The sequence below is a fragment of the Protobothrops mucrosquamatus genome, unplaced genomic scaffold, assembly GCF_001527695.2.
Source record: "Protobothrops mucrosquamatus isolate PMUCROS unplaced genomic scaffold, P.Mucros_1.0 scaffold_25, whole genome shotgun sequence".
Classification (NCBI taxonomy): Eukaryota; Metazoa; Chordata; class Lepidosauria; order Squamata; family Viperidae; genus Protobothrops; species Protobothrops mucrosquamatus.
The window spans coordinates 218,136-244,911 of record NW_015386101.1 but is presented as its reverse complement, the minus strand read 5'-3'; the positions used below and the strand labels follow the sequence as shown (position 1 = coordinate 244,911).

At 43.1% G+C, this 26,776-nt stretch overlaps 1 protein-coding gene across 1 annotated transcript; it reads right to left on the bottom strand.

The window, feature by feature from the left end:
• On the bottom strand, positions 1-25,352 carry LOC107303161 (synaptotagmin-like protein 2). Its single transcript, XM_015832363.1, has 16 exons — positions 24,831-25,352; positions 24,030-24,181; positions 19,462-19,543; positions 16,242-16,335; positions 14,966-15,050; positions 12,008-13,159; positions 10,232-10,330; positions 9,112-9,206; positions 8,476-8,577; positions 6,586-6,755; positions 5,837-5,939; positions 5,167-5,328; positions 4,980-5,058; positions 4,141-4,240; positions 2,331-2,536; positions 1-1,342 (listed from the first exon to the last, which is right to left on the bottom strand). Exons 1-16 carry the CDS (start codon positions 24,929-24,931, stop codon positions 1,197-1,199), a joined length of 2,928 nt encoding a protein of 975 aa, XP_015687849.1. The 5' UTR covers positions 24,932-25,352; the 3' UTR covers positions 1-1,196.
• Between the last annotated feature and the right edge of the window lie 1,424 nt (positions 25,353-26,776).

Genomic DNA, 26,776 nt, shown 5'->3' with positions numbered 1-26,776 from the left:
TTTTGACATCTTAAAGACTAACACGTTTATTATGATGTGACATTGTACGGACTGTAGTCCATTTGATCAGATACATAAAACAACAGACCTTTTTAGATAACCACAATTCGTAAGGCTGGGTTGTAGGAAAGAGAAGAATAGCGAACACAGAGCGTGAAGTATTTTTTTAAGTGTGCTTAAAAGTAATGGCCAGGAGAGGGTGACCAGCCATTCATTAAAAAGAATTCCCAGCTCACAATGAACAGATTTATCACAGCTAATGCATTAAAAAAAACAAAAACAACCAGCCTGCTGAAATGCTACCTTTAGCTTTGAAATCATCCTGAAAAGGAATGTTCTGATTTAAGTTGCAAGTGGAAAGTTAAAATCCTGCTAAATAAAAATGAAGAGCCTCCAAGTTCTGGTTTCCTCTCTTGAGTTCCTCTGTCTGTGTCGCGTAAGTCTTGTTATCCCTTCGCTCACTTACCAAAGCAAGCGTCCGTCAATTGTCAGATGCCCGTCTTGTTTTCTCAGGTTCCAAAGAGGTAGATGTGAAATCATAGGAGGCAGGCTCTGCCTGAATTTCAGAACAAGTTTCATAATAGTAAAGAGCGGCGGAAAGAACTACCAAGAGACCTTGCCATCGTTGGAGCTGTCCAAGGTGAGGCTGGATGGCCATCTGCTAGGAACACTTTAATCTTGGTTCCTGCAGTGAGCAGGGGTTGACCTAGCAGACCTTAAAGGGCTCCTTAAAGTCCATGATTCCATCCTGGCTCTTAAGTGATCGTAGCATCACTTAGACAAGATTTCCTTCTTTGGCTCAGAATAAAATCATTCATCTCCAACAGTGTCATCCCAGTAGAGAGTTTTTAAGAGGTGCACAATGAGTTGATTGGGGGAGGCTTCTGCTAACCACAATTCTAGTTCAACTTTCCATGTGAGGGAAAGCAAAAAATGGTTGCATTAGTCATCTCCATCCCACATCCCCACCTCTTCAGCCCTGCCTTCTGGCCCTTAAGTCAACATCTGTACCGCCGATGTACAGAGTAGCTCTCCCACGCCTTATGAAAACGAGGTGTGATGCTCGCACCTTTCCTCTTGGATCAGTGTCTTTCTTAATTTTTGGCTCCCTTTTTGCATTCTTATGTACCTGACAACAAATCAAAGCTGGCCTCTCTGTGTGTTCTCCCTGCCACGTAGCTGAACTCTCAGAGGTGTCACTTCAGCTTGTTTTTCCCAGCCAAGGAGCGCAAAAGGAGTGAGCCTTCGATCCATTCGTTGGGCGTTGACCTCATTTCTTGCCAGAAGGCTACTTCCTCTTGTGTGGAATCCATCCAGTCAACAGCAATTCCATAGCTGAAGCCTGGGCCAAAGCAAGAAGCAATAAAACACTTTAGAAATGATAGCCTTGAATGAGAGTCCAACTCTTGAGCATTCCTCTTTGTGGGTCAAAACTAGGCAAGATCCATGGATGGATTTTGTGAAAAAAACAAAAACAAATTGTCATGGTAATTGCAATTGCAATTGCCAACAATAGCTGCTTTAAACCGCATATTCCTCTTTTACTAATCCAGATTAGGCTGCCTGAGTGTTCTATTTGCACTGGAAAAACCTCCAGACTGCTCAACTAACATATGAGTTGTGCATAACCCAGTGATGGCGAACCTTTTAGAGACCAAGTGCCCAAACTGCAACCCCAAACCCACTTATACATCGTTGGGTGCCGGGTGGGTGTGGCCCATTGGGTGGGTGTGGCCCATTGGGTGGGTGTGGCCCATTGGGTGGGCGTGGCTGCGGTGGTAACGGCAGACTGGGTGGGACTAAAAAGTTCAATCAATCAATTCCAACTTTGCAAGATCTTTTTTTTTCCTGCGAGAAGTTGAAATTGACTGATTGATTGAACTTTTTTTTTTTTGCACATGGCGGTGGAGGCCTAAAGTGAAAAGGTTTTATAAAACCCAGCTGAAGGCCTAAGACTGGGGCGACGGCGCGCGTGCCCACAGAGAAGGCTCTGAGTGCCGCCTCTGGCATCCGTGCCATAGGTTCACCACCACTGGCATAACCTATTCCTCTCCCCCCCCCCTCACCCTTAAAAGAGACTTGCCTCCCCATCTCCATCTCCACTCTGCCATAAACCTCAATCATTTCAATTTTTTAAAATTTAATTTTTGTGAAGTGCTTAGGCCTCTCCATGCTTCCTACCACCACCGCCTGTGTATCTGCACATCCCCACTTAGCTGCTCACCGCAGTTAACTTTAGCCTGCCAAATTATATATTTATATTTCTGGGCAGATGTTCTACTAGGGGAGAATGAAAATGAAGCAAAGAGATACAGGCACCGTTGACTTACCCGTCCCGATTCCTAGCCGGATCCCTCCAAGAAAGTGATTGGTGAGCTTTTCATGATCCCAGACCGTCAGTTCCACACAGGCATCCTTCAGATCTTCCGTGTGAAATCCGTCATACACAATGGTGTGGTTGAAGACGGGATTGGAGTCTCTCTTGACAATTCGGGTTTTTTGATAACTTTTCTTGCTGGTGTCTGGAAGCACGTAGCTTAAAAAAAAAGAGACCAGCATTTTAGCTTGGGTGGAACAGATGTTTCCTGATATTTAACATTTTCTTTTACAAAGTTTTTATTTAATTTTTTCATATAATTCAGCAGTACTTATTCAACAAACGTATTGTCTGAGTTTATCATTCAGCTAATACGAATTTAATTCCTAATCCTTTATTCTTTTCTTCAGCCACTGATAAAATAAGTCCCAAGTTTGAAAGTATTCTGTTTCTTCTTTTTCTTTCGACCTCAGAGTAAGTCTGTCCATTTCTGCACATTCTGTATTTTTTTAATTATTTCTCCCTCTGGTGGTATTTCTTCATTTTTCCAGTGTTGTGTGAATATGATTCTTGCCGCTGTTATCACATGTAAAAATCATGTATATACTTTGCTTATCAATCTTTTCGGGCATTATACCTAATAAGAAAAGTTCAGGTTTAAAATCTACATGTTTTCCCAACATCTGATATTTAACATTTTCTTTGCTGTTTTCAAAGAGTTATAGGCATCTTTTGCTAGAACGGTCCAGCAACATAATTATTAACCCCTCATTTATTAACCGGTCAGTCCTAGAGGAGATCAACCCCGACTGCTCTTTAGAAGGCCAGATCCTGAAGTTGAAACTCAAGTACTTTGGCCACCTAATGAGAAGGAAGGACTCACTGGAGAAGAGCCTAATGCTGGGAAAGATGGAGGGCAATAGAAGAAGGAGACCACAGAGAATGAGGTGGCTGGATGGAGTCACTGAAGCAGTAGGCGTGAACTTAAATGGACTCCAGAAGATGGTAGAGGACAGGAAGGCCTGGAGGAACGCTGTCCATGGGGTCGCGATGGGTCGGACATGACTTCACAACCAACAACAACAACATTAATCCCATATGTGATAAATAGGGTGACTACTCTAATGGAGAGTGACTTGACTAAGGCTAGGTTCATAGCCATATCAAAATTCAATATAGAGACTCCTGGTTTGGTAGATCAAGATAGTAGATCAAGATAGACTTACAACAGTTCATTTAGTGGCGGTTTGCAATTACAACAGTACTGAAAAAAGTGACTTATGACCATTTTTCACACTTACGACCATTGCAGCATCCCCATGGTCATGTGATCAAATTTCAGAGGCTTGGCAACTGACTTGTATTTATGACAGTTGCAGTGTCCCGGAGTCAAGTGATCCCCTTTTGCAATGTTCTGACAAGCAAAGTCAATGGGGGAGCCAGCTTCACTTAACCAGGTTACTAACTTCACAACTGTGCTGATTCACTTAACCACTGTGGCAAGAAAGGTCATAAGATGGGGCAAAAGTCACTTAACAAAAGTCTCACTTAGCACCAGAAATTTGGGGCTCAATTGTGGTCGTAGGTCAAGGACCGCCTGTATAGCTGTTCTTCAACCAAAGTCCTTAAGATTATTTTTGCAAAATTTCTCACGTCAAAATTGGACATATTTCCTTACCTTGATGCCCTCTGAGCCTGCATCCCCTGTGATCCAGCAAACCTTGATTATTTTTTTTTTCAAATACGGTTGCTCAAAACATGAACTTAAATCGGGCATCGATCCCTCAGAGGAAAGATCAGAAGCCCAGAAATGGCACACCTACCATTTCACAAAGGAGTCTACTCCAGAAGGGCGTAACTGTGGGAGATCTTTGGTATCCTTCACCCAGATATGAACCTCTCCGGACGGGGGACTTTTGCGCCCTGCCATGATGTATCATGAACATGGAAAGTGAATAAATAATGCAAGAACATCCATAAATTTAAGAATATTAGAAAAACAGGTGATTGAATCTAGCTCATTTCCCCCCCAATCTACATCCTTCCAGGCTTCGTAGACATTTCAACCCCTCCAATTTTCAGTCCATTTGGCCACTGTTTGGGTATAATGGACCTCTTTATGTTTTCTATAACACTGAAATATCTGGGAGTATCTATTCCAGCTACTTGTTCTCAGATAGAATCAGGAAGCTCCAGATTTGGACCCTTCTTACATTGGCTTCACCTAGTGAAAGTATAAAAGCTTGTTGTGGACACTCTCCCAATGTGACTGCAACAGAGTGAGGGGCTTAAATCATCATCAAATGTCTACAGAGCATCCATTTATTAGAAGACAAAGTGGTAAGGACGCTTTCCTGCTAGCTCCTTTCCACCACAACTGCTTCAGATGACAATTGTGGACACTTCCACACATTCTTTAATTTGTAAAGACTATCCATGGGCTCTTGATAGGTCACCGAAGCATTTCTGGAAATAAAAATGGAGTTCCCCACACAGCACACCAGACTTCCATTTATTCATTTGCTTCTTTGAATAAAATAAAGGTAGGAAAAGGACCTCCGTTTGTTTAGCAGCACCAGGGGTTTTATAGTGCCTATTTCTGTTCTGATAATATCAGTTGGTTTTTCTGAAAACAACTGAGCTGAGGTTTGTTGTTTCTTACCTAGACTTCCTGGGGGGACATATTTGATGGAAAGATTCATCACCCCTCGATGGTCAATGCCGTTGATGGCGGAGAGGCTCTGGAAAAGAAAAGGCCATGATAGGGTCAACTTCAGGAATGACCACAGATGGTTCAGTCATCAGAGGTACCAACTTCTAAAGCAGAGTATCAGCCGAGCTGCACTTACCCGTGGTTTGAGCATGTACCAGTTTAATTTATTGTTACTCCAATCCCAGCTGGCCAAGTCAATTTCCATTTCGCCTAAGAAACTGTTCCTTCCCAAGGGATCGTTGTGCCACACGGACAGGTTCAACTTTTGAATCAGCAAAACCACTTTCTGTATTTTATACTGGGGAGAAGGTAAAAGGAAAACGGATACACTTAAAGTCACCTGTAGCGCAGGTGTTTTGGGAAACACCTTAGAATTAAGACCTAAGACCCATGAATTGGGTATGTCTAGTTTAATGAAAAGGACTGTGGGGAGGGGGGAACATGATAGCAGTGTACAAGTATTTGAGGGGCTGCCACAAAAAAGAGAGAGTCAACCTATTCTCCAAAGCACTGGAAGGCAAGACAAGAAACAATGGATGAAAATTAATCAAGGAGAGAAGCAACCTAGAACTAAGGAGAAACTTCCTGACTGTGAGGACAATTAACCAGTGGAATGGCTTGCCTTCAGAAGTTGTGGGTGCTCCATCACTGGAGGTTTTTAAGAAGAGACTGGACAGCCATTTGTCTAGAGTGGTATAGGGTCTCCTGCTTGACCAGGGGGTTGGACCAGAAGATCTCCAAGGTCCCTTCCAACTTTGTTATTCTGTTATTTCTAATCTCCCTAAGCCAACCCTTGTTTTTCTTACCCGCAACACCTCGTTGTAAATGGGGCTGATGGTTCTTTTCTTCACTGATGTCTTTCTCTTGCCCATCCTTGCCTTATCTGGAAGCAGGTAGGTTTTGACGTATCTGGAAAGAGATGGTCACTAAGTGAAAAATTCAACGGACCAGGTTCTTGGATATCAACCAGAGATGATCTGGCTTCTGTATTCTGATGATTCAATGGACTTGGGGACAACCCTGGACAAAAGCTACGCTTGCCCATTTTTCTAATCTGAACATTTCTGCTAGGGTCATCCAAAATTTAAGAAGGCCTTTGTCAGGTATATTGGTAAAAACAAAGTGCCTGTCCTTAAGTTGTTGAAGGTATTGTGTCCTCTGGAAGATGTTTCCTTGCCAGATCATCCTTGCGTAAGTTTGCTCACCAAATCCATTAATTTCACAAGGAGTCCCAGCAGGATTTTGGACAACTCACTGCAGCCAACTCGTTGTGGGACATTTCACTGCTGGACAACTCAAGAGAGGGACAAGTGAATTGCAGAGGGCCTTGTCTTGCTTTAGGTTCAAAGTTCAAGTGGAGTGTTGGCCAGGACGAGTTGTCAGGGGCGAGTTGTCCCATTCTGTCCAGCCGAACTGAGACAGAAGTAAAATTCTTAGAGGATTCTCCGGTATCAGGATATTGCAAATCAAATTCCAGACAAAGAAACAATGCTTAACAAAAAAATTAGGACAGTAGATATTGCTAAGATTTTTTTTTTTTTTAGAGTTCACTTACGGATCTGTCCTTCCTTTTTTTTCATCCACAATTGCCAAGTCTTTGCACTGGGAAACAAAAATTTGGAATTCTTGGTTCTTCTCATCATAATCCAAGGCAAACTGGACCAGCCCCTGAGCATCGACACTGCCAAAATCACCACTGTACACACTCAGGACACTGCCACTCACCTAGAGAGAGGAGAAGACCATAAGGTTATCTGTGAGTACAACATAGAAAGTTCACCAGATGTTTAACAAGTCTCCATCATTTCAGCGTACGTTCTTGCTTCAAGCAGAAGTTTAATGTTATTTCAAAGACTTAGATCTGGGATATAACTTGGGCAGAATTAGGTAAAAAATCTCCTGAACTTTCTCAAGTTCAAATTCAACCCTAACCTTTGAAAACTTTGAGTCGCTGCCATTTTTGAAGAGGGAACTAATTACGCAGAAAGATCCTTCAGATTGAATCAGCATCAGTTACACTCACAATAATTTGCCAGAGAAGGACACACACAGTGCATACATTGTAATGAACTTCCTTTGTCTTACTTAAGACAGAATTTAAGGTAATCTGCACTTGGCTTGGATCAACCCAATCAGGTCAACTGAACCAAGAGCTCATGAATTACTGCACAGATTCTCATCCAGAGATCTACAAGTAGAATCATGGAATATAAGGGCTGGAAGCATCTGGTCTAGCGCAGTAATAATCAGAAGATTTTCTAATCTGAAAATCAGTAACCAGTAAATCAGTAATTCCTAATGCAACTACTGGTAGTCCTCAACTTACCATCACAATTCACCCCAAAATTTAAGTTGTGAAGTGAAAAATTTGTTAAGTGAGTTTTGATATTTAAGACTGTGACATTTAACTAATACCTGAGTATCTCAGGAAGCTTTCAGATAAGCCAGAATACTGCATCCAATTTTGGTCACCACGATGTAAAAAAGATGTTGAGACTTTGGAAAGAGTGCAGAGAAGAGCAACAAAGATGATTAGGGGACTGGAGGCTAAAACATATAAAGAACGGTTGATGGGATTGGGTATGTCTAGTTTAATGAAGAGAAGGACGAGGGGGGACATGATAGCAGTCTTTTAGTATCTCAGGGGCTGCCACAAAGAAGAGGGAGTCAAGCTATTCTCCAAAGCACCTGAAGGCAGGACAAGGAGCAACAGATGGAAACTAATCAAGGAGAGAAGCAATCTAGAACTAAGGAGAAATTTTCTGATAGTTAGAAGAATTAATCAGTGGAACAACTTGCCTCTAGAAGTTGTGAATGCTGGAAGTTTTTAAGAAGAAATTGGACAACCATTTATCTGAAATGGTATAGGGTTTCCTGCCTAAGCAGAGGGTTGGACTAGAACAGTGACGGCGAACCTTTTAGAGACCGAGTGCCCAAACTGCAACCCAAAACCCACTTATGCATCGTCGAGTGCCAGGTGGGTGTGGCCCATTGGCTGGGTGTGGCTCATTGGGTGGGCGTGGCTGCAGTGGTAACGGCAGACTGGGTGGGACTAAAAAGTTCAATCAGTCAATTCCAACTTTGCAAGAACTTTGTTTTCCCGCGATAAGTTGAAATTGACTGAACCTTTTTTTTTTGCACACGGCAGCGGAGGCCTAAAGCGAAAAGGTTTTATAAAACCCAGCTGAAGGTCTAGGATTGGGGCGACGACGCGCGTGCCCACAGAGAGGGCTCTGAGTGCCGCCTCTGGCACCCATGCCATAGGTTCGCCACCACTGGACTAGAAGATCTCCAAGGTCCCTTCCAACTCTGTTATTCTATTCTATTCTGTTCTGTTCTAATCAGGGTGGTGAGAAGAGGGTGGAAAAGAATTAGAATGATTTTGGAGGAGCTAAGTGGTTTTTTTACAAGACTGTCTTGCAGAAGCAACATCTCAAGAACCTACCGAAGAAACAGACGCCATGTCAGAGGAATGACTGCCCACGCTTGATGTCTTCTTATGCCTGTTGAACTGGAAGCTGATTTCTGAAGCCGTGTCTGATTCGGTCTGCAAAGCACATCAAAAGAGACTTTAAATCTGGCACCATATAAAAACTTACAGCCCTATACAGATGGATCCCCAACAGAGCTAACAAAGCAACATTATTCTTGGGTCACATCAGCGCTTCAAAAACCGAACTGTCCCATTAGCAGAACTTTCCGATGAACGAATCAATCACTGTTTCTCCTCGCAAGGATTTCATGATCCTATGATCCCATCCCAAATTTCTGGATCCTCTGAGCCCTTCCTTCTGATGGATGGGCCGCACATCCTACTTTTAAGAAGCACCCAAAGGTCTCAGCTCCATCCAGAAAACCAACCCGAGGCAACTGTTTATGAAGCTGGCTGGGAAAAAGGAGACTGAGGTTTAAATGCACTTTCAGCCATGACTTCGGTCTAATCCTTCAATTTGCCTACCTCACAAGCTGTCCCTCTGGGGATTAAATTGGAGATCCAAGGGGGAGAAGACAAGTTATTGGGGATGATGGTGATGTTAAAAACATCTACTAGAGGAACAATACCAATAAAATATCAACTTACCTCAGAGAGGAGGAGGAAAGGAGAGGATCTGCTGAGGTCTTTGGCTCGCTCAGGCTCAAGGTACTGATGACTCAGCACTTGGGGCTTCGTGTAAGCTAGGAACAAAAATAGACACGCTTTTGATGTTCTCTCTTGCTAAGTTGCAAGGTTAATAAGACATGGCTTGCAGGAATCATCTCTCCAGGAACGACAGAAATATAATAATTCCCCCAAATGCCAAAAATCACTGGAGGGATGGGGGAGAGAAATATCTTGGCTGAGAATGCTGGGAGTTGTAGTCCCCCACCCACCCCGGGCAGACACTTTTCAGGCCTGGTACCAAGACCCCGTCAAGAAACGGCACAGCCTTTTGAACAAGGCAGCAGAGTATTAATTTTGTGCATTGTGTTTTCCTCCCGAATTGTGAGAGACTTGAGGGTAGCATGGTAAGAGCAGAGAGGGGGGGGGGGAGAGGAAGGAATAAATAGCTATTTATTGCATCTTTTCTCTTTAGATTTGTCTCCCTCCAGTGGTCAAAACCAAACTTTTGAATGTCCCAAATATGCTTTTTTTTTTTTTTTCTTCAGGAGGGAACTGGACTTTCTCGTGGTTTTTTTTGAAGACGTTCCGCTTCTAATCCAAGAAGCTTCTTCAGCTCTGCCTGGATGGTGGGAAATGGAAGGATTTATATTCCTTGCAGACAGCTGGTCATTTGCATCCTTTTAGAAAGTCGTTGAGGCCACCTGGAGGTTTACCTGTGTCCTCAGAGTCAGCTGAGTAGTGCAAATGGGTGTGGAGCCTTCATGGCTGCAGGATGTTTTTTCTACCCTGGGTCCCTTCGCTGTTGAAGACAGATGCAGGTGATCCTGAGGACACAGATAAACCTCCAAATGGCCTCAACGACTCTCCAAAAGAAGGCAAATGACCAGCTGTCTGCAAGGAGTATAAATCCTTCCATTCTCCACCATCCAGTCGGAGCTGAAGAAGCTTCTTGGATGAGAAGCGAAACGTCTTCAAAGAAACACAAGAAAGTCCAGTTGCCTCCTGAAAAAAAGAGCACCTTTGGGACAACCAAAGAATCTCCATAGACAAATTTTTGTTTCTTTTAAAAGCTGGATTTTAAGTAGCTACCGCTACTTACTTTCAGTGGTTGTGTAAAGGTTGACCATGCTTTTTGCAAGATTGCAGCCGTTGGTGCGCCTTATTTTCTTGAAAACAGGAGCAGCAGGGACCTCTCCTTCTGGAACATAGGGAAGTCCATTGGTTGGTGTGGAACAATGGCAGACATTGGGCTTCACAGATTCCGAAGCTTAACTAATTGTCTCTAAGGAGGGGACGGATCCACAGAGGGGTCAAAAAAAAAGCCAGGTGACAAACCATAACCAGGTAGTCCTTGTGGCCGTTAAGTTCAGGACTACCTATATGAATTTTAAAGTATAGAGAGCTAGAAGGAATTAAGTTTCTTGCTTATCTCAAGTCCAGATCAGTCTAGAGTCCAGGGTTAGGCAACCTTGGCTCTTTTATGACTCGTGGACTTCAGCTCCCAGAATTCCTGAGTCAGAGTGGCTGGTTCAGGAATTCTGGGTATTGAAGTCCACAAGTCATCAAAGAGCCAAGGCTGCCCAACCCTGGTCTAGATGTCCTGACTCTAATGCGATCACATAACAGCAACCAAAAGCAAAACAGAAGAGTAGTTGTGTATTGATGCATCTCCAGAGTCAAAGTCTGGTTGATATTGCTGGTGGATATCACCCTGGAGAACAACAATGATCCACGAGCATTATCTATACAAACCCTAATTACTTTATGATGGCTACTAATGCAATTTCAAGCATTAACAAGACTTGAAAGCTACACCAGGGTGTTCTGTGTTCAGATACAAATTCTACTGCAAACTGCAACTGTGGTTTTTGAAACAGTGTGAATTTCTTGGCAGAGAACTTGGGAGGTCGTCTTCTACAAAATTCACCACTCCTTTCCCACTAGTGGGACTCTTTCTTAGTGGTCATAGTTATGGAGAAAGGCCCACTAGTGATGCATTGGGGACTTGACGAGAGGATTGTTAAGATATTGAATGCAATTCTTGGCTGTCCCATAATACTTTAAAGAACATTCCCACACATCCTCTCCTTACCCTCTGACATGTTATTGTCCCTTGAAAGCATTTCTAAAAGCAGGTTTTCCTTCCTTACATTCAATTAGGACTGGCAGGGGAAAAAATGAGAAGAATTTCTCTGTTCTGCTGGAATGCAATCAAAGTTAATGATTTTTATCCACTGTTGTTGCTAGGAAAGCTGTTGTGCTGCTTCAGAGAGACAACTGGAACTGCTCACATTTTCTTTAAGATGAATTCACCACCAAATTTTCAGACAAAACTACGTGAGCTTTTGTCTGTAGCAACCAAACGATATCAGCATTTTCTTGATGATCACAGGCTAGCAATGTGTAGCAGTTATTAGTAGCCTAGATATTTTAATATCTTAATTTTAATTGGTGTGCCAGACTGACATTCTCGAACGGAATTGGAAGGAGGGGGGGGGGAGGAATAAACCAGGATGACAAATAATTTTGATTTGATTTATATTTCCTTGATACTCAGCACAGTTGCTACCATTCTTTTCCAGTCATATAGTTAACGATTTTCCTTTCTGCCATATAAAAAGCATTGCAATTTGGTAACCATTTTTGGGAATTGTAAGAGGTCAACTCCAAATAACGAGGGAATGCAATTATGCTGTGTATATCAAATGGTTTAAACAAGGAAAAACATGTTATTGAGTAGATAAATAATTGCATAATATATGGACTGCTGTACGTACATTATATGTGTATGTGTGGGTAGGTTTTATATTTCTGTGTGTGTCTATACATCTACCAGCCAATGCAATTATTTTATTTAACCAGGAAACGTCAGTACCTGAAGGCACATAATTATTCACTTCTTGAGCGTCTTGATTCTCATCATCTGCTTGGCTTTCTGGAAGGTCCTCCATAAAACTACATAGTTCAGCTTCATGCAGGATCTCAGTCGTTTGCAGATTGTTCAGATCAGGACATCTTTCTACAACATCAACCCCTGGATCCATCTCCTCTGATGGTACGGACTCGATCAAGATCTGAACCCTTCCTGCCAAGGAATCCATCTTACGTTTGTTTTCTTCGATCATGACAAACTCATCGGCAGGAATCTCTGGCTCATAAATGATCCCTCTCGGTTCTTTGATGGGTGCCTCTATTTTGACCGAAGGCACCCAAACCGGTAATTTTGATCTCTTGGTGGAACGCTGGACTTTCCGTTCTTCTTCCACTGAAGACTGCTTCCCGTTCCCCTCACTTAGATGGTTCCGATTTCCCATTGAGCCTTTGCGTCTGCCATAGGACGATCTGGGGATGTGGGAGCCTGACCCTTTCCTTGGTGGGCTGGTATAAAGAGGTTCATCTTCACTGGAAGACAAGATCACGGATCTGTTGTAGACGATTCTGATTTTAGTGTTCATGTTGGAACTAAGCTTGTCATCGCTCGTCTGGCCTTGATTGGACTGGGCTGAGAGAGACCGGTTCAGTCTGGGTGGCCTCCCATTGACCTCTGTGGGGTTGGCTTTTTCCATTAGTTTTTCTTCTGTGTCGCTAGCCAAGAGAGAATCACCACCTTTCTCCCAAAAGTTTTTCAGGTTTTTGAAGTGTGCATGGTCGACACCAATTTCCTCATCCTTGTTACTGACCGATGAAACGATAATGTGATTGGCATCCGGTTTCAGTGGAGGACCGTTTTCCTCTCCTACAGGTGGGAATTTGAAAACCTTCAAGACTTGTGTCTTCTCTAAGCCCAGCCCAGATTTCTTAGCTCCATCGCTGTGGGTGAAGTTGGGAGAGAATAATGGTTTGCTTGATTTTCTGTTCACTGGTATTCTGCTAGGTGGGCTGAATTCCTTTTGAAGAGCTGGTTGAAATCCTCTGATTTCCTTAACACCATCAGGGGCATCCTCCACAGTGTTAGAAACATCATCTCCCACTGAGTAAGACAACTCATCAAGAAGCTTGGTGGAGCTCCCTGGTGAGAGTTCACACCCTATGGGAAAAAGACAAAAGAAAGAATCTCCAGAACTGTAGTGAAAGACCTGAGTTTACACACCAGTTAGTCCAAACAGGGGTCCTCCACACACATTGGACTATCCACCATTTCTCAGAATCGTAGGAATTTTAGAAGCTGAAGAACAAAATATCTGGACACCATCATTATGGGGAAAGTCCTATATGTTCCCTTGTGATGTGTGTTAAGCAAACATGGTACCCATCCATCTAAAACGAATTGTTGCTTACAATCACAAAAGGATAAATGGTACTAAGGTTGGGACCACATTTGGTATCTTCAAATAGGTCTCAGGATATTAATTCTGGCAAGGGGCATTGTTCATGTCCACATTGGACTATTTTTAAATTTCCAAGAGCGCCTCCACATAAAAATGGTGCGGCTATTAATGTAAATGATGGAACAATCTGTCCAATATTGCTTGTAACCCAGCTTTTATCTGCCACCACATCCAGATAAGTCCGCTAAGTTGTCACAACAGAGAAGTGGAGACATCTCAAAGTTAAGCTCTGATTGGGTTACCACTGTGGTCTGCAGTCAAATAGCAAATCATAGTTTCCCAATTGAAGTGGGAGAAGAAACCATGGTTTAACAAAGCCAAAAAAAGAAAAAGCATTCTATTCAAACAAAAGAGAAGAGGAACCTTGATTATACAAGATTTGTTAGTGGCCTAATCTCCGATTTAGGTTATGGTTTCACTTCTTGGCTAAATGCTTGCTCAGTTTGAAAATGGGCAAAGTCCGCTTAATCTGGAATAGAATGGAAATAAGACAGAAGGAAACAATATAGGGTAGGTCTCAATTTCAATAGCAATAGCACTTAGACTTATATACCGCTTCACAGTGCTTTACAACCCTCGCTTAGTGGTTTACAGACTCAGCCTCTTGCCCTCAACAATCTGGATCTTCATTTTACTGACCTCGGAAGGATGGAAGGCTGAGACAACCTTGAGCCAGTCAGGATCGAACTCCAGGCTGTGGGCAGAGTTAGCCTGCAATACTGCATTCTAACCACTGTGCCACCACGGCTCCTAATGCAACATCCGATCAGCTACAGCCATAACAATAGCACTTAGACTTATATGCCACTCCACAATGCTTTACAGCCCTCTCTAAGCGGTTTACAGAGTCAGCCTCTGGCCCCCAACAATCTGGCTTCTCATTTTACCGACCTCGGAAGGATGGAAGGCTGAGTCAACCTTGAGCCGGTGAGAATCGAACTGCCGAATTGCTGGCAGCCGGCAGTCAGCAGAAGTAGCCTGCAGTACTGCATTCTAATCACTACGCCACCAGGGCTCTTTCAAACCACCATCATTGTTCTTAAAATATTCAGCTGATCCGAAACATGAGGTTTATCCTGTTCGTTCTTCACTAGCAGCAGTGGTCAACGAATCCATTGACTACATATTGTCTCTTAGATCCAATTTGGGTGTCAGCCTCCCAGTCTCCATCTGAGATCAATACTGCTGAAACTGGGTGGCAAATTGCTAAACATTAGTAGTGCAATTTTATTGTCAGCTGAAAAACAGAAGAAATAAATTGATGTATAGTTTTAGGATAAAGTAACAAGAAAACTCTAAACGCAGACTTGCAACACACAACAACTTGTTTACTTGGGTAATAACACTTGGGCCCTATTCTCCAACCATTAAAAATAACACCCTGAAATAAAGTTAGCCATATTCTCTCCCTGTGGGAATGTGTTGCCTCATACCTTGTGAAAAACCTCATTCCTTGAGTTGAAACTTTTAAAACATGATTTGTAGACCATGCTTTGTTTTCTTACCAACTTCTGAGTTTTCCCTTGTAGCCGCAAATGGACTGACCACAACCCCGCTGTCTGCTGGAGATACATCTTCTACACTGGATTTCTGAAGAAGAAGAAAAAAAGATCAGATTTTTGTGACCAACACAGAAAGGTTGACGGTTTGTTAGGATTTTTTGGGGTCACCAAGGACTGAACTACTAAACCTTAATGGCAGGAATGACAAAATGGAGAATGGAGAGCTCTTTTTAGATGTTCCCTCTACATGGGAAATGAATGCATGAAGGGGACACATGCCCACCATCTCATCTTAGCTTCCATTCAGTAGATTTAGCAGAAGGATGAATGGGCTTTTCAATGCACCCTTCCACACAAACTGTAGGTAAGTCCAAACTGTCAAAAATCCCAGTCATGGAAGGTTTCTTGATTGCACAAAAATCTGTCTGCATAAAGTTGGTGACAATGAGAGCAATTGATCAGTTGAACAGCTTGCCTCTGGAAGTTGTGGATGCTCCAACGCTGGAGGTTTTTAAGAAGAGACTGGACAGCCATTTGCCTGCTTAAAGTCTCCTACTTGAATAGAGTAGAGTAGAGTAGAGTAGAGTAGAGTAGAGTAGAGTAGATGAAGAATAGAATAGAATAGAACAGAACAGAACAGAACAGAATAGAATATAGTAGAGTAGAGTAGAGTAGAGTAGAGTAGATGAAGAATAGAATAGATGAAGAATAGAATAGAATAGAATAGAATAGAATAGAATAGAATAGAATAGAATAGAGCTGGAAGGGACCTTGGAGGTCTTCTAGTCCAGCCCCCTGCTCAAGCAGGAGAATCTATACTGTCTCAGACAGGTGAATGTCTAGCCTCTTCTTGAAAATCTCCAGTGATGGAGTGCCCACAATTTCAGGAGGCCAGCTGTTCCACTGGTTGATTGTCCTCACTGTCAAGAAGTTTCTCCTTAATTCCAGGTTGCTTCTCTCTTTGATCAGTTTCCAACCATTGTTTCTCATCCTTCCCTCTAGTGCTTTGGTGAACAACCTGCCCCCCTCTTTTTTGTGGCACCCCTTCAGATTGAGTAGAGGGTTGGACTAGAAGACCTCCAAGGTCCCTTCCAACGCTGATATTTTGCATTCTGATGTCTGTACCTTTGTTTCTGGCTTCCAACAAATGAGGTGGGGGTTTCCCCTTACCCAATTCCCTCTCTATGAGGTTGAGATTCAGGTGGAGGACATGTCTAAAAAGACCTCAGTTTCTTGAGATCAGGTTCCATGCTACTTCCTTGTGGTTTTTTTTTACTACCTTTTCTAAAGAAGAAGGCCAGGCCGACAATTTCACTCTTGGCTTTGACTTGAGCAGTTGCCCTTCTGCAGAATTCAAACCAGGTTCATACAACCTGTAGAGACAGAACGATATTTCATCAGAAGACCCAGAACTTGAGAAATGAGAGAAAGGATCTTGCTTCTGGACCCAGGCTGTCTCATGTTGCTACTTCTCATGGTTTCTCCCACTGTTCTTCTAGAGAAGAAACACCATAGATTTGAGGGTGAAGGAATTCCTAGAGTCATATTCAGTTTGGCAGGATCTAAATCAGGGATCTCCAAACTTGGTAACATTAAGACTTGTGGACTTCAACTCCCAGAATTCTCCAGCCAGCTTCTGTCCTCTTAGAAAAGTTTGGCCAAGTCTAAAAAAACATGGAGGAATTCTGAACCACTGAAATGAACGGTTTTATAGCACGTTCCTGTACAAAGAACTGATATTTAAAAAGGAGATTGTGCCATTGTTATGCACCATGATATATACCATTGTTAGATGGCTATAAGTTTAAAGGGGGCTTCTGGGAGAGAAGGAAAGGAGATAAAAAAGCATTGGTCAGCATAGTGTTAAATCCAGTCCATACAAGCATTGCAGGCAAGTTAAAATGCACTCAAGTGCAGGACCATGGATTGATTTTAAAATGCTGGGAATTTTAAATTTTACTTTTTAAAAAAATATTTCTTAAAATGTTTTTTAAAAAAATATTTTTAAAACAATTTTAAAATTTAAATTTTAAAGTGCTGGGGACTGCATAAGCAAGAAATCTGTAATTTCCAAGCCAGAAAAGGCTATTTTATACCATTGCGACCCTACATTTTTCTTCCATGTCTACTTGTTCATACATACAGTATATGGGCAACATTCAGCCAGGAATCAACAATCATGGCTGTTGGCTTTAACTTTAGTCTTCTGTGCAGACCTAGCTTTAGTGGTGGATAGACCATGATGTGTAGCTGGGTGAAGACTTAACTAAGGTTGGTTTACAAAAACAGTTCTACTGAAGCAAAGCAGGGCTGGAATTGTAAACCCAGCTGCAAGATGCAAACATCTTGAAAAGGTTTCCTGTAGTAGGTGGGAAATTAATATTTGAAATATAGGAGAAGCCAAGTGCTCCAGACATCAGCCCCATTTAAACCAGAATCTGATCCAAAAGTAAATCTATTATGTTTGATGTATTGAATTGCAAAATGCTCAAGGTTTTTTTTTTCCATCTAGTTTCTCGGCAAATGAACTGCTAGGAAACACAAAGCTGTTCGGTTCCTAGATAAATAATCTAGCAAACTGCATGAAAGCGTTCCAGCATTTCAGCTGGAAAGATTTATTATTAGCCTTTCTTTTGCGAGCTGGCTTTGCAAGCTTTTTTTTTTTGCAGTCCACAAAACCACTACCGGAATTGACGGCTGAGGTTTACCTGCCAGTTGAAAGAACAAATAGTGCCTATTTTTTGCAGTGAGGCTTTAACAGGGCAGGTTTTACTTCTTGCCCAGTCTCTAGGTTTCAAACTTGGTTGTGCAATGGACTTCCAACAATCTCACTGGGAAAAGTCCGGAAGAGAGGCACAATTAAAAATAAAATACAAAAGGAACCCATTCCCACTGGTGCTTAAATGCAAAATGCCTCCTTTCTTGATAGCCCAACAAACTCTCCCACCCTCCACTTCAAAAGCAGCGTGCAAAACAAAAGCCTTTTGCTGAATCACATATGGGGAAAAAAACAAACAAACACGGCTTGATACGTTGCCAAACCTTAACAGGATAAAGTTATCTTGGCAATTCCTGCAAAAGGTTTTAAAATAACTCTGCTTTAGTATAAATAGACAAAACAACTGCATTCCTGCAGTACGCTGAGCTGGGATGGTGAAGGACTGGATTTTCTGGATTTGCACAATACAGGGAACCCAACGTTAGCCAGACCAAGGTTAAAATTAATCGCCGTGTAATGCAGCCTCCAGGTTTGCAACTGAGCTGCTGAGGGCCCTTGAATCCCATCAGCAGAGCATCTTCCTCCTTCACTTCTCATGCTGTGCCTGCATTTCTTATTGCAAAAGCTTTGCTCACACTACTGGAAGATTTCATTTCATTTCATTTATTCAATTTGTATCCCGCCCTTCTCCCGAGGGACTCAGGGCGGCTCACAACATTTTTTAAAACAAAAACAAACCCACAACCCCCGCCGAATAAAACCAATTAAAACCCAAATATTTTAAGTTGTGATATTTAAAATTTTCTAAAAATCAACCCGATTTAAAAATCCTCCCTAGGCCAGGCCCGCTTGCTGAAAAAGCCATGTCTTGAGGGCGCGGCGGAAAGTCAGGAGATCCGGAATCACCCGGATCTGGGGGGGTAGTTCGTTCCAGAGGGCGGGGGCACCCACAGAGAAGGCCCTCCCCCTGGGGGTCGCCATCTTGCCTTCATTTCCTATTCTTCTCTCTTGCACCAAAACCATCGTCCTGACTTGGTCTGAAGGTCTCCTTCTATCTAACACAATTCTGCAGTTTCCCCCAGGCTGCCCCATTATCCCAAGAATCCTCTCAAGATGATGGATGGAGGGATGGAGGGAGGGATGGATTGACTGATGAAGGACATTGATGTAACCACTCTTCTTAACCAAGGTAACTCTTGGTGCTGGGTGATCAAGAAAGGATGCATGTTGCATTGGAACACCAGTGGAGAACAGAAAATTACAGACGCGGAAAAAATAAAAATACAGTAAAAGCAACTATGGATGAAAAACCCAGTCAAGGTGACTCTAAACCTTTTCCAACAGCTTGAAACCAAGAAATCTTCAACAGCAGAAAGCAAGTACACTCACATGCCAGACTCCATTAACATCTCGGTCCTAATGCTTGGGAGAAAAGCAAGGCCTTCCATCTAGAAGACCAGCGGAGTTGGAGCTGTCCAAGGATCAGCAGGAAAGGTTGTTCCATAAGGCAGGTGCCACAACAAATACTATTATGCTGTCACACTTCTTCTTTTTCTTCCTAAGCCCACTGACCCACTCTATCTCCAATTTTCTTGGGTTTGTCTAGTTTCTGCCCTCAGCTTCCATCTGAAGCTCCTATATTTTGCCCACGCTCATCCTATTTTCTCCATGTTGGAGAAAAAAGCAGGATGTAAATGTCATCTACTAGTAATAAGAGGTTCACAGCTAAGCAAGGAACACACTGTTAGGTTAGTGCTTTCAACTTGCATTTAAGAATTACCTTCCTTCTTCTGAGGGAGACGAAGACGAAACAGCTGCCTGTCCACCTTCCACGATTTGGGGGATGAATTCATTATCGGTACCTGTTGAGAAAAGCCAATCGTGTTTCATCTGTTTTCTAAGAATGCTACATTTGGAAAATTCCTCGGCCCTCCCTGCAGTAAGACAAAGGGCAATTAATAATGACGAACAATCAGTCACGCTATGGTAATTCAGCAGCGTTGAAAGGTTAGATTGGTTTTGGAATAGTGGTTTTTTTCCCCCCTGGAAATGAGTCTGATCATGCCAGGAAGCAGCATGGAGCTGAACTCATGGGCGAGAGCCGGGTGTGCAAATGACAACATGTTGTGTTACCAGGATGCAAGTTCACAATGCTAGCATACTGTTTCCACAGTTTAGTTTTGCTTTTTATTTTGTCTTTTCGTCCCAAAGCTTCAGATAATGTACACTGCAGTCACTTTTTGCCTTACAAGATCAATCCTATGGGATAGGCTGAGGAGGAGGAGGGGACGGGGAGAAGGACTAGCCTGAGGTCTCTCTGTTCCTACTCTACCACCTTCACCATGCTGGATCTTGAGATGAGAGGGAGGGACTGCCCAAAGTCAGCTACTATAGCTGAGGAATACACTAGAAACTCAGTCGCCCCTCATCATTCATACATCATCCTTTTGACATCATCCTATCTTCATCACCATCATCATCACTGCATCTGTATCATCATATCATTATCATCATCATCATCATCATCATCATCATCATCATCATCATCATCATCATATCTTCATCACCATGTTATTATCATCATATCATCATCATCATCATCATTGCTGGAAAAATTCCCATTAAAGTTATTTCAACCAGCCACCAGGCCTTGACCTAAAGGCAGGATTACATTCCAGTGAAATTGCACCAAAATTAATTGCAATCTTCCAAAAATGGAACTGCCAGTGTTGCAAGTCACTTGGTACATATCAACAACTTTGGGGGTGACACCTCACTGAATGTTTTCAAACAACTGGGAAAAGTACTCTTTCTGAATAAATCTTGCTGTTGCTTTATTGTCCATATTGCCTAATAGCAAATGCAAATTATATTTGCATCCATCCATCTACCTATGCATAAAGTGATACAAAGAAGAATTTGGAGCCAGGCTCAGTGGTTAGTAGCCAGGCCTCGTACCACAAAACATTCTTGCTTTGGTGAAACTCTTTTGGCTGAAAAGCTGACCTGACAAAAGAAGAAACTTTGTAAACTTCAACAATGATTTCTTAAATTTTGGTCACCATACCACAAGAAAGATGTCAAGAGTTTGGAAAAAATCCAGAGAAGAGCAACTAAGATGATCAAAGGCCTGGAGACCAAAACATACGAAGAACAGCTACAGAACTTGGGTTTGGCTAGTCTAAAGAAAAGAAGAAATAGGGGAGACAGGATAGCAGTGTTCCAGTGTCTGAAGGGCTACCACAAGGCAGAGGGGGCCAGGTTGTTCACCAAAGCACAAGAGGGAAGGACCAGAAACAATGGTTGGAAACTGACCAAAGAGAGAAGCAACCTGGAATTAAGGAGAAGCTTCCTGACAGTGAGGACAATCAACCAGTGGAACAGCTTGCCCCCCCAGAAATCGTGGGCGCTCCATCACTGGAGGTTTTTTAAGAAGAGACTAGACATTCACCTGTCTGAGATGGTATAGATTCTCCTGCTTGAGCAGGGGGCTGGACTAGAAAACCGCCAAGGTCTCTTCCAGTTCTACTCTACTCTACTCTACTCTACTCTACTCTACTCTACTCTACTCTACTCTACTCTACTCTACTCTACTCTACTCTACTCTACTCTACTCTACTCTACTCTACTCTACTCTACTCTACTCTACTCTATTCTATCAGGAGTGTCCAACCTTGGCAACTTTAAGACTCGTGGATTTCAACTCCTAGAATTCCCCAGCCAGCTACATCAAGTTGGACACCCCTGTCTTAAATAATCATACTAGCTATTTTTAAATAGTTTTCCTAAAAGGTAACAATTATACGAATGCAGTCTTTGGCAAACAAGATTGAATGAACATGGATGTTTAAAATATTTATTTTGGTAGGATTGCCTGTGTTTATATAGAGAGATGTATGCACAGTCCCAATGTTTCTTTCCCTTAAGATGTTTTTGCCAATTTTGTAAGTTTTTCTGTTCTATTCTGACTATTTTTTTTTGAATTAAAAAATTCCCAGAATTCATGTTGCAGAAATTTAACAAAGGAAAAAAAACATGCGGGTTAAAATCTGTAATTTTGTGTTTGGTTGCTCTGCACTGAATGAGCAAAACTTTAAGTATATCTACCACCTTCCTGTACTTGGAAATTCACCCCGGTCCCCAAAAATGCTGGTTATGTTTGGCTGTTTAAAGCTAGCCCAGAGTTAAGACTTGACAGGGCCATAGCAACAGTTGAGAAATTTAGCACATGCAGCACAAGAGAAAATGGGCAATGGGTAGGATGCTGACAACAGCAAACTCTATCAAAACTCAACACCTCAACACCTATTTAAACCCTACCTGGAGATCCAGTTTGGCTTTTTCTTTCAGGAGGCCAAATAACCAATCCAGATCAAAGCTAAACAAGGCAGAACTGAGTCTGTCAACAGAGTTAATCCATTGCAGGATATTAAGCCAGCAACTTCCTGTTTGGAACCCAAGTTATTTGAACTTGGCAAACAGAGGAGGTGACTGAGTAAGGGCTCATAAAAGGAGATGCCCTGTGCTTGTTTGCTCTGGCAGAGAAGAACACAGTCATTTTTTATTTCTTTTTGCTCTGCTAGTCGAAAGGAAAATAATGCAGGCCAGGTAAATTGTGCAGAGAGCGTGCAAAGAGTGCTGGGGGTCAACGAAACCTTAGAGTTTCAAACTCCTCTGTTAGGACTGAACTGCCAAAGGAAGTTTCATTTCAAGCATCACATGGGTAGGGGGCAAGATAGGGTGCAATAGAACATGGAACAACAGAGTTGGGAGGGACCTTGGAGGTCTTCTAGTCCAGTGATGGCGAACCTTTTAGAGACCGAGTGCCGAAACTGCAACCCAAAACCCACTTATTTATCGCCGGGTGCCAGGTGGGTGTGGCCCACTGGGTGGGCGTGGCTGTGGTGGTCATGGCAGATTGGGTGGGTGTGGCCAAGGTGGGCGTGATCACCTCGATGTTGTTTGTGGGGAGGGACGCCTGTCGGGGCCGGGCAGGGTTGGGGGAGATCCAGGGGGTCTCTGGCAGGTGGGGCGGTGGGCAGGAGGCTCGTCCTGTGGGTTAAGGCGAGGCAAGGTGAGGCAGGGCGGGGGTGCCATTGTCACAGGGCAAGGTGAGGCAGGGGCCGGAGCGGCTGCTGCCTGACACCATCGGCCCCTGCACACAGAGGCCAGCGAGCGCATGGGTGCTGGAATGCATCCAGCCATGTGGGACCTCAGCGAGTTAGTGGGCGGCTGGTTGAAGAGGGACGGTTGCCATCTCCAGGGCATGGTGAGCGTGCCCACAGAGAGGGCTCTGAGTGCCGCCTCTTGCACACGTGCCATAGGTTCGCCACCACTGTTTTCCAATCTTTTCTTGAAAACCTCCAGTGATGGAGCACCCACAACTTCTGAAGGCAAGCTGTTCCACTGATTGTTCTCACTGTCAGGAAATTTCTCTTTAGTTCGCCTCAAAAGTTGCTGATATTGAGAAATGCAGATCTCTGATCAAGATCCTCACAATTTTTGGCCAGTCTGGCAGCAACACTCAAGATCACCTTAGATCTTAAACTAGGAAGAGATCCATGCAGGCACCCTTCTTTTTTAAATTTGAGACAAAAGAACAAGAATAAGAGCAACTTGTCTAAACTTGTTCACGCCATTCAGTTCATAACCATTCGTAACGTTCCATTTTACTGCCACTTTTCTCTTGAGGAATATACAGTATTTCAAAACAAACATTCCTCCATCTCGTCTAATCGTTCTTAATATGCAAGCCATTCCTTTTTGGTTTTCTCCTTACTGGAAGTCGTCTGTCTGACTTATACGGAAAGCTGTTCCTGAGCCTTAACAAAATTTAAAAGGTGGTTTTCAATACAAGCCTAAGAAAACAATGACTTGGAAGGAGAAACTTTGCTGTTCTTATAAATAACACTCTGAACTCAACACTTGTCCAACCTGTTTCTCTGGCTGGGTTCTTTGTTTGGTTAAAGGTCCACCTTTTTTAAAAGTTATAATCTCTTCACCAACTTACTATCTGGTTGGAAACAGAGTCCTGATAAACGTAAGAATTTCAGAGTTATATACGCTCCGACAGGTTGAGGTGGCTTTATATTTTCTATTCAAATGCCATGTTGAAGTCCACGAGTCATTAAAGAGCCAAGGTTGCCTACCCCTGCACTAAATGAACTGTCATAAGTTGAGGCCTACCTGTACCCTGTTATGATGGGAACCAGGGCTAGCGTTTCCCCCTTGAGCTGAATCAGAAACGAAATTTGAACCAAGTTTCTGAGAATAGGAAAGAGTGGATGGAGCCTCAGGCTGAGTGTGACTTGAATGTTCGTCTAGGCGTCAAAATGCTTCAACACTCACAGTCAGAATGGCTGCTTCTCTTCCTAATGGAAGCTCGGAGTAGATCTGGGCCTTCTAAATCCTCTCGGAAGCGCTGGGCCTTCGCTTCATGGAACCACTCGCCCGTCACAAACTTCTTTTTCTTCTCATCCTTCAGCGAACCTTGCAACCGCCTAAGCAGAAGATAAGAGCAAAAAAAAACAGAAAACGAGAGAAAGCATGCACCATGGCTTAATATTTGATGGACATCTTCCGCTGAAAATGTGCCAAAGAAACAAATCACGAAACTCCCTATTAAAGACCTGTAAATTCAAGAGCGTGGCTGGCTGGGGAATTCTGGGAGTTGAATTCCATCCCTCTTAAAGTGGCCAAGGTTAACAAGTACAGATCTAGGGGGGGGGAGAAATAAATTCTCTAGTTTCTCAAAAGGAGAATTCTCAGTTCTGCTACCATCTGGTAAACATAGTAATAATAATAATAATAATAATAATAATAATAATAATAATAGTAGTAGTAGTAGTAGTAGTAGTAGTAGTAGTAGTAGTAGTAGTAATAATAATAATAATAATAATAATAATAATAATAATAATAAAGTTGGAAGGGACCTTGGAGGTCATCGAGTCCAACCCCCTGCTCAGGCAGGAAACCCTATACCATTTTAGACAAATGGTTGTCCAATCTCTTCTTAAAAACTTCCAGTGTTGGAGCATTCACCGCTTCTGGAGGCAGGCTGTTCCACTGGCTAATTGTTCTAACTGTCAATCTTGTATCTCTGCACGCATGAATAGTTTGATGCACTGTCAACAGGTCCCTCCTACCTACCTGATCCGATCACCGTCCTTTTTCTTGAGCTCTGCATCCCTCTGCAACACTCGCATCAGCTTGCCATACTCTTCCTCGGTCAGAAAACTGAGGTCCAGCATCTTCTCCTTGACGTCCCACAAACCAGTCCAAACGCTGGCCCTTCAGATGTACGAGGATGAGCAGCGAGCTGGTCATTGACTTTGAAGCTCTCTGAAGGAACTGAAGTGGCCAGCCCTTCAGGCCAGGCTGCCTGGCAGAAGGACCTTTTGGAAGGTCCGATTGGTGTAGCAAAGCCTGAGTCTGTCCTGCCCCAACTGGACACTCATGTAGCTGTCGGTGGAATGATGAAAGTGTTTCTCCACAAAAGCCTTCCCGCTCTGCTTGGTCTGGGTGGAGGGGGAAAGTGTGAGCTGTTGGCTTGAGTGGTCCAAAATCTGAATGGCGATTTTTAAAGGATTGCGATAGCGCATTGGAGCACAAAGTCACTGGCCATTCCAGTATTGGTGGTCTTGTGTCAAAGGAGTCTGCCAGTCCAGTTCTCTCATGTCTGCAGAGGGAGGGAGGGAGGGAGGGAAGGAAGGAAGGAAATAGAAAGAAGAGGAGATAAGAGGAATAGAAGGGGGAGGGAGAGAGGGAAGGAGGAAGGAAGGAAGGACAAAGTGAGAAGAAGGATGGATGGAAGGAAGGTAGGGAGAGGAATAGAGAAAAGGAGGAAAGGAGGAAGGATAGAAAGGGAAGAAGGAGGGATAGAACGGGAGGGAGGGAAGAAGAAAGGGCAGAGGAAAGAGGAAAGAAAGTAAAAGAAAGGGAGGGAGGGAGGAAAACAAATGTACTTGAGGTGCTCTTTTAAATAAAGGCAACATATGGCAATCACTTGTGTAAACTGGGAGCATTTACTTGTGCCTGAACACATGAATTCAAGCAATCAATATTCTGTGTGCGCCTTAATCATAAATGAAAGATCTCTTCATGGAAGAGTAGAAAAATCACCCACCCGGAGTGGAAACTTGTGATTCAATTCCCCAGATGTGGACTTCCTGCAAAGAGGCTTCTGCACACTAGAAAACAGGATGCTGACCCACTGCCACTAGTACCCTTGTCTCAGATTCGTGAGAATCTCACCTAACTTTTCTTTTCTCCTCTCTCTGTCTCTCTGTCTCTCTTTCTGTTTCTCTCTCTATGTCTCTCTCTCTGTCTCTCTCTCTCTCTGTGTCTCTCTCTCTGTCTTTCTCTCTTTCTCTCTCTCTGTCTTTCTCTCTTTCTCTCTCTCTGTCTTTCTCTGTCTCTCTCTCTTTCTCTGAATCTCTCTCTCTCTGTCTCTCTCTCTGTGTCTCTCTCTCTTTCTCTCTCTGTGTCCCTCTCTATCTGTCTCTCTGTCTTTCTATCTCTCTCTCTGTCTCTTTCTCTCTGTCTCTTTCTCTCTGTCTCTGTCTCTCTGTCTCTCTGTCTCTCTGTCTAAGTCTCTCTCTCTCTCTCTCTCTGTCTCTCGTCTTTCTATCTCTCTCTGTCTCTCTGTCTTTCTATCTCTCTCTCTCTCTCTCTGTCTGTCTCTCTCTCTCTCTTTCTGTCTCTCTCTGTTTTTCTCTCTCTGTCTCTCTCTCTGTCTCTCTGTCTTTCTATCTCTCTCTGTGTCTCTCTCTCTCTGTCTCTGTCTCTCTCTCTCTCTCTGTCTCTCTCTCTCTGTCTATTTCTCTCTGTCTCTCTTTCTCTGTCTCTCTGTCTTTCTAGCTCTTTCTGTTTCTGTCTGTCTCTCTCTGTCTCTCTCTGTCTCTCTGTGTCTGTCTCTCTCTCTCTCTCTCTGTCTGTCTCTCTTTCTTTCTCTCTCTCTGTCTTTCTCTGTCTCTCTCTCTCTCTGTCTCTGTCTTTCTATCTCTCTCTGTCTCTCTCTCGGTGTCTCTCTCTGTGTCTCTGTCTCTCTCTGTCTCTCTCTGTCTTTCTCTCTGTCTCTCTCTGTCTTTCTCTCT

Bases quoted from the DNA above. Each gene is read 5' to 3' on its own strand.
- LOC107303161 (XM_015832363.1), bottom strand. From the start codon at position 24,931: ATGCTGGACCTCAGTTTTCTGACCGAGGAAGAGTATGGCAAGCTGATG. The intron at 8,578-9,111 runs GTAAGTTGATAT...TGTGCTTTGCAG, and splicing joins CTTTCCTCCTCCTCTCTGAG to ACCGAATCAGACACGGCTTC. The intron at 1,343-2,330 runs GTAAGTCAACGG...GCTTTGGCCCAG, and splicing joins CCGGCTAGGAATCGGGACGG to GCTTCAGCTATGGAATTGCT.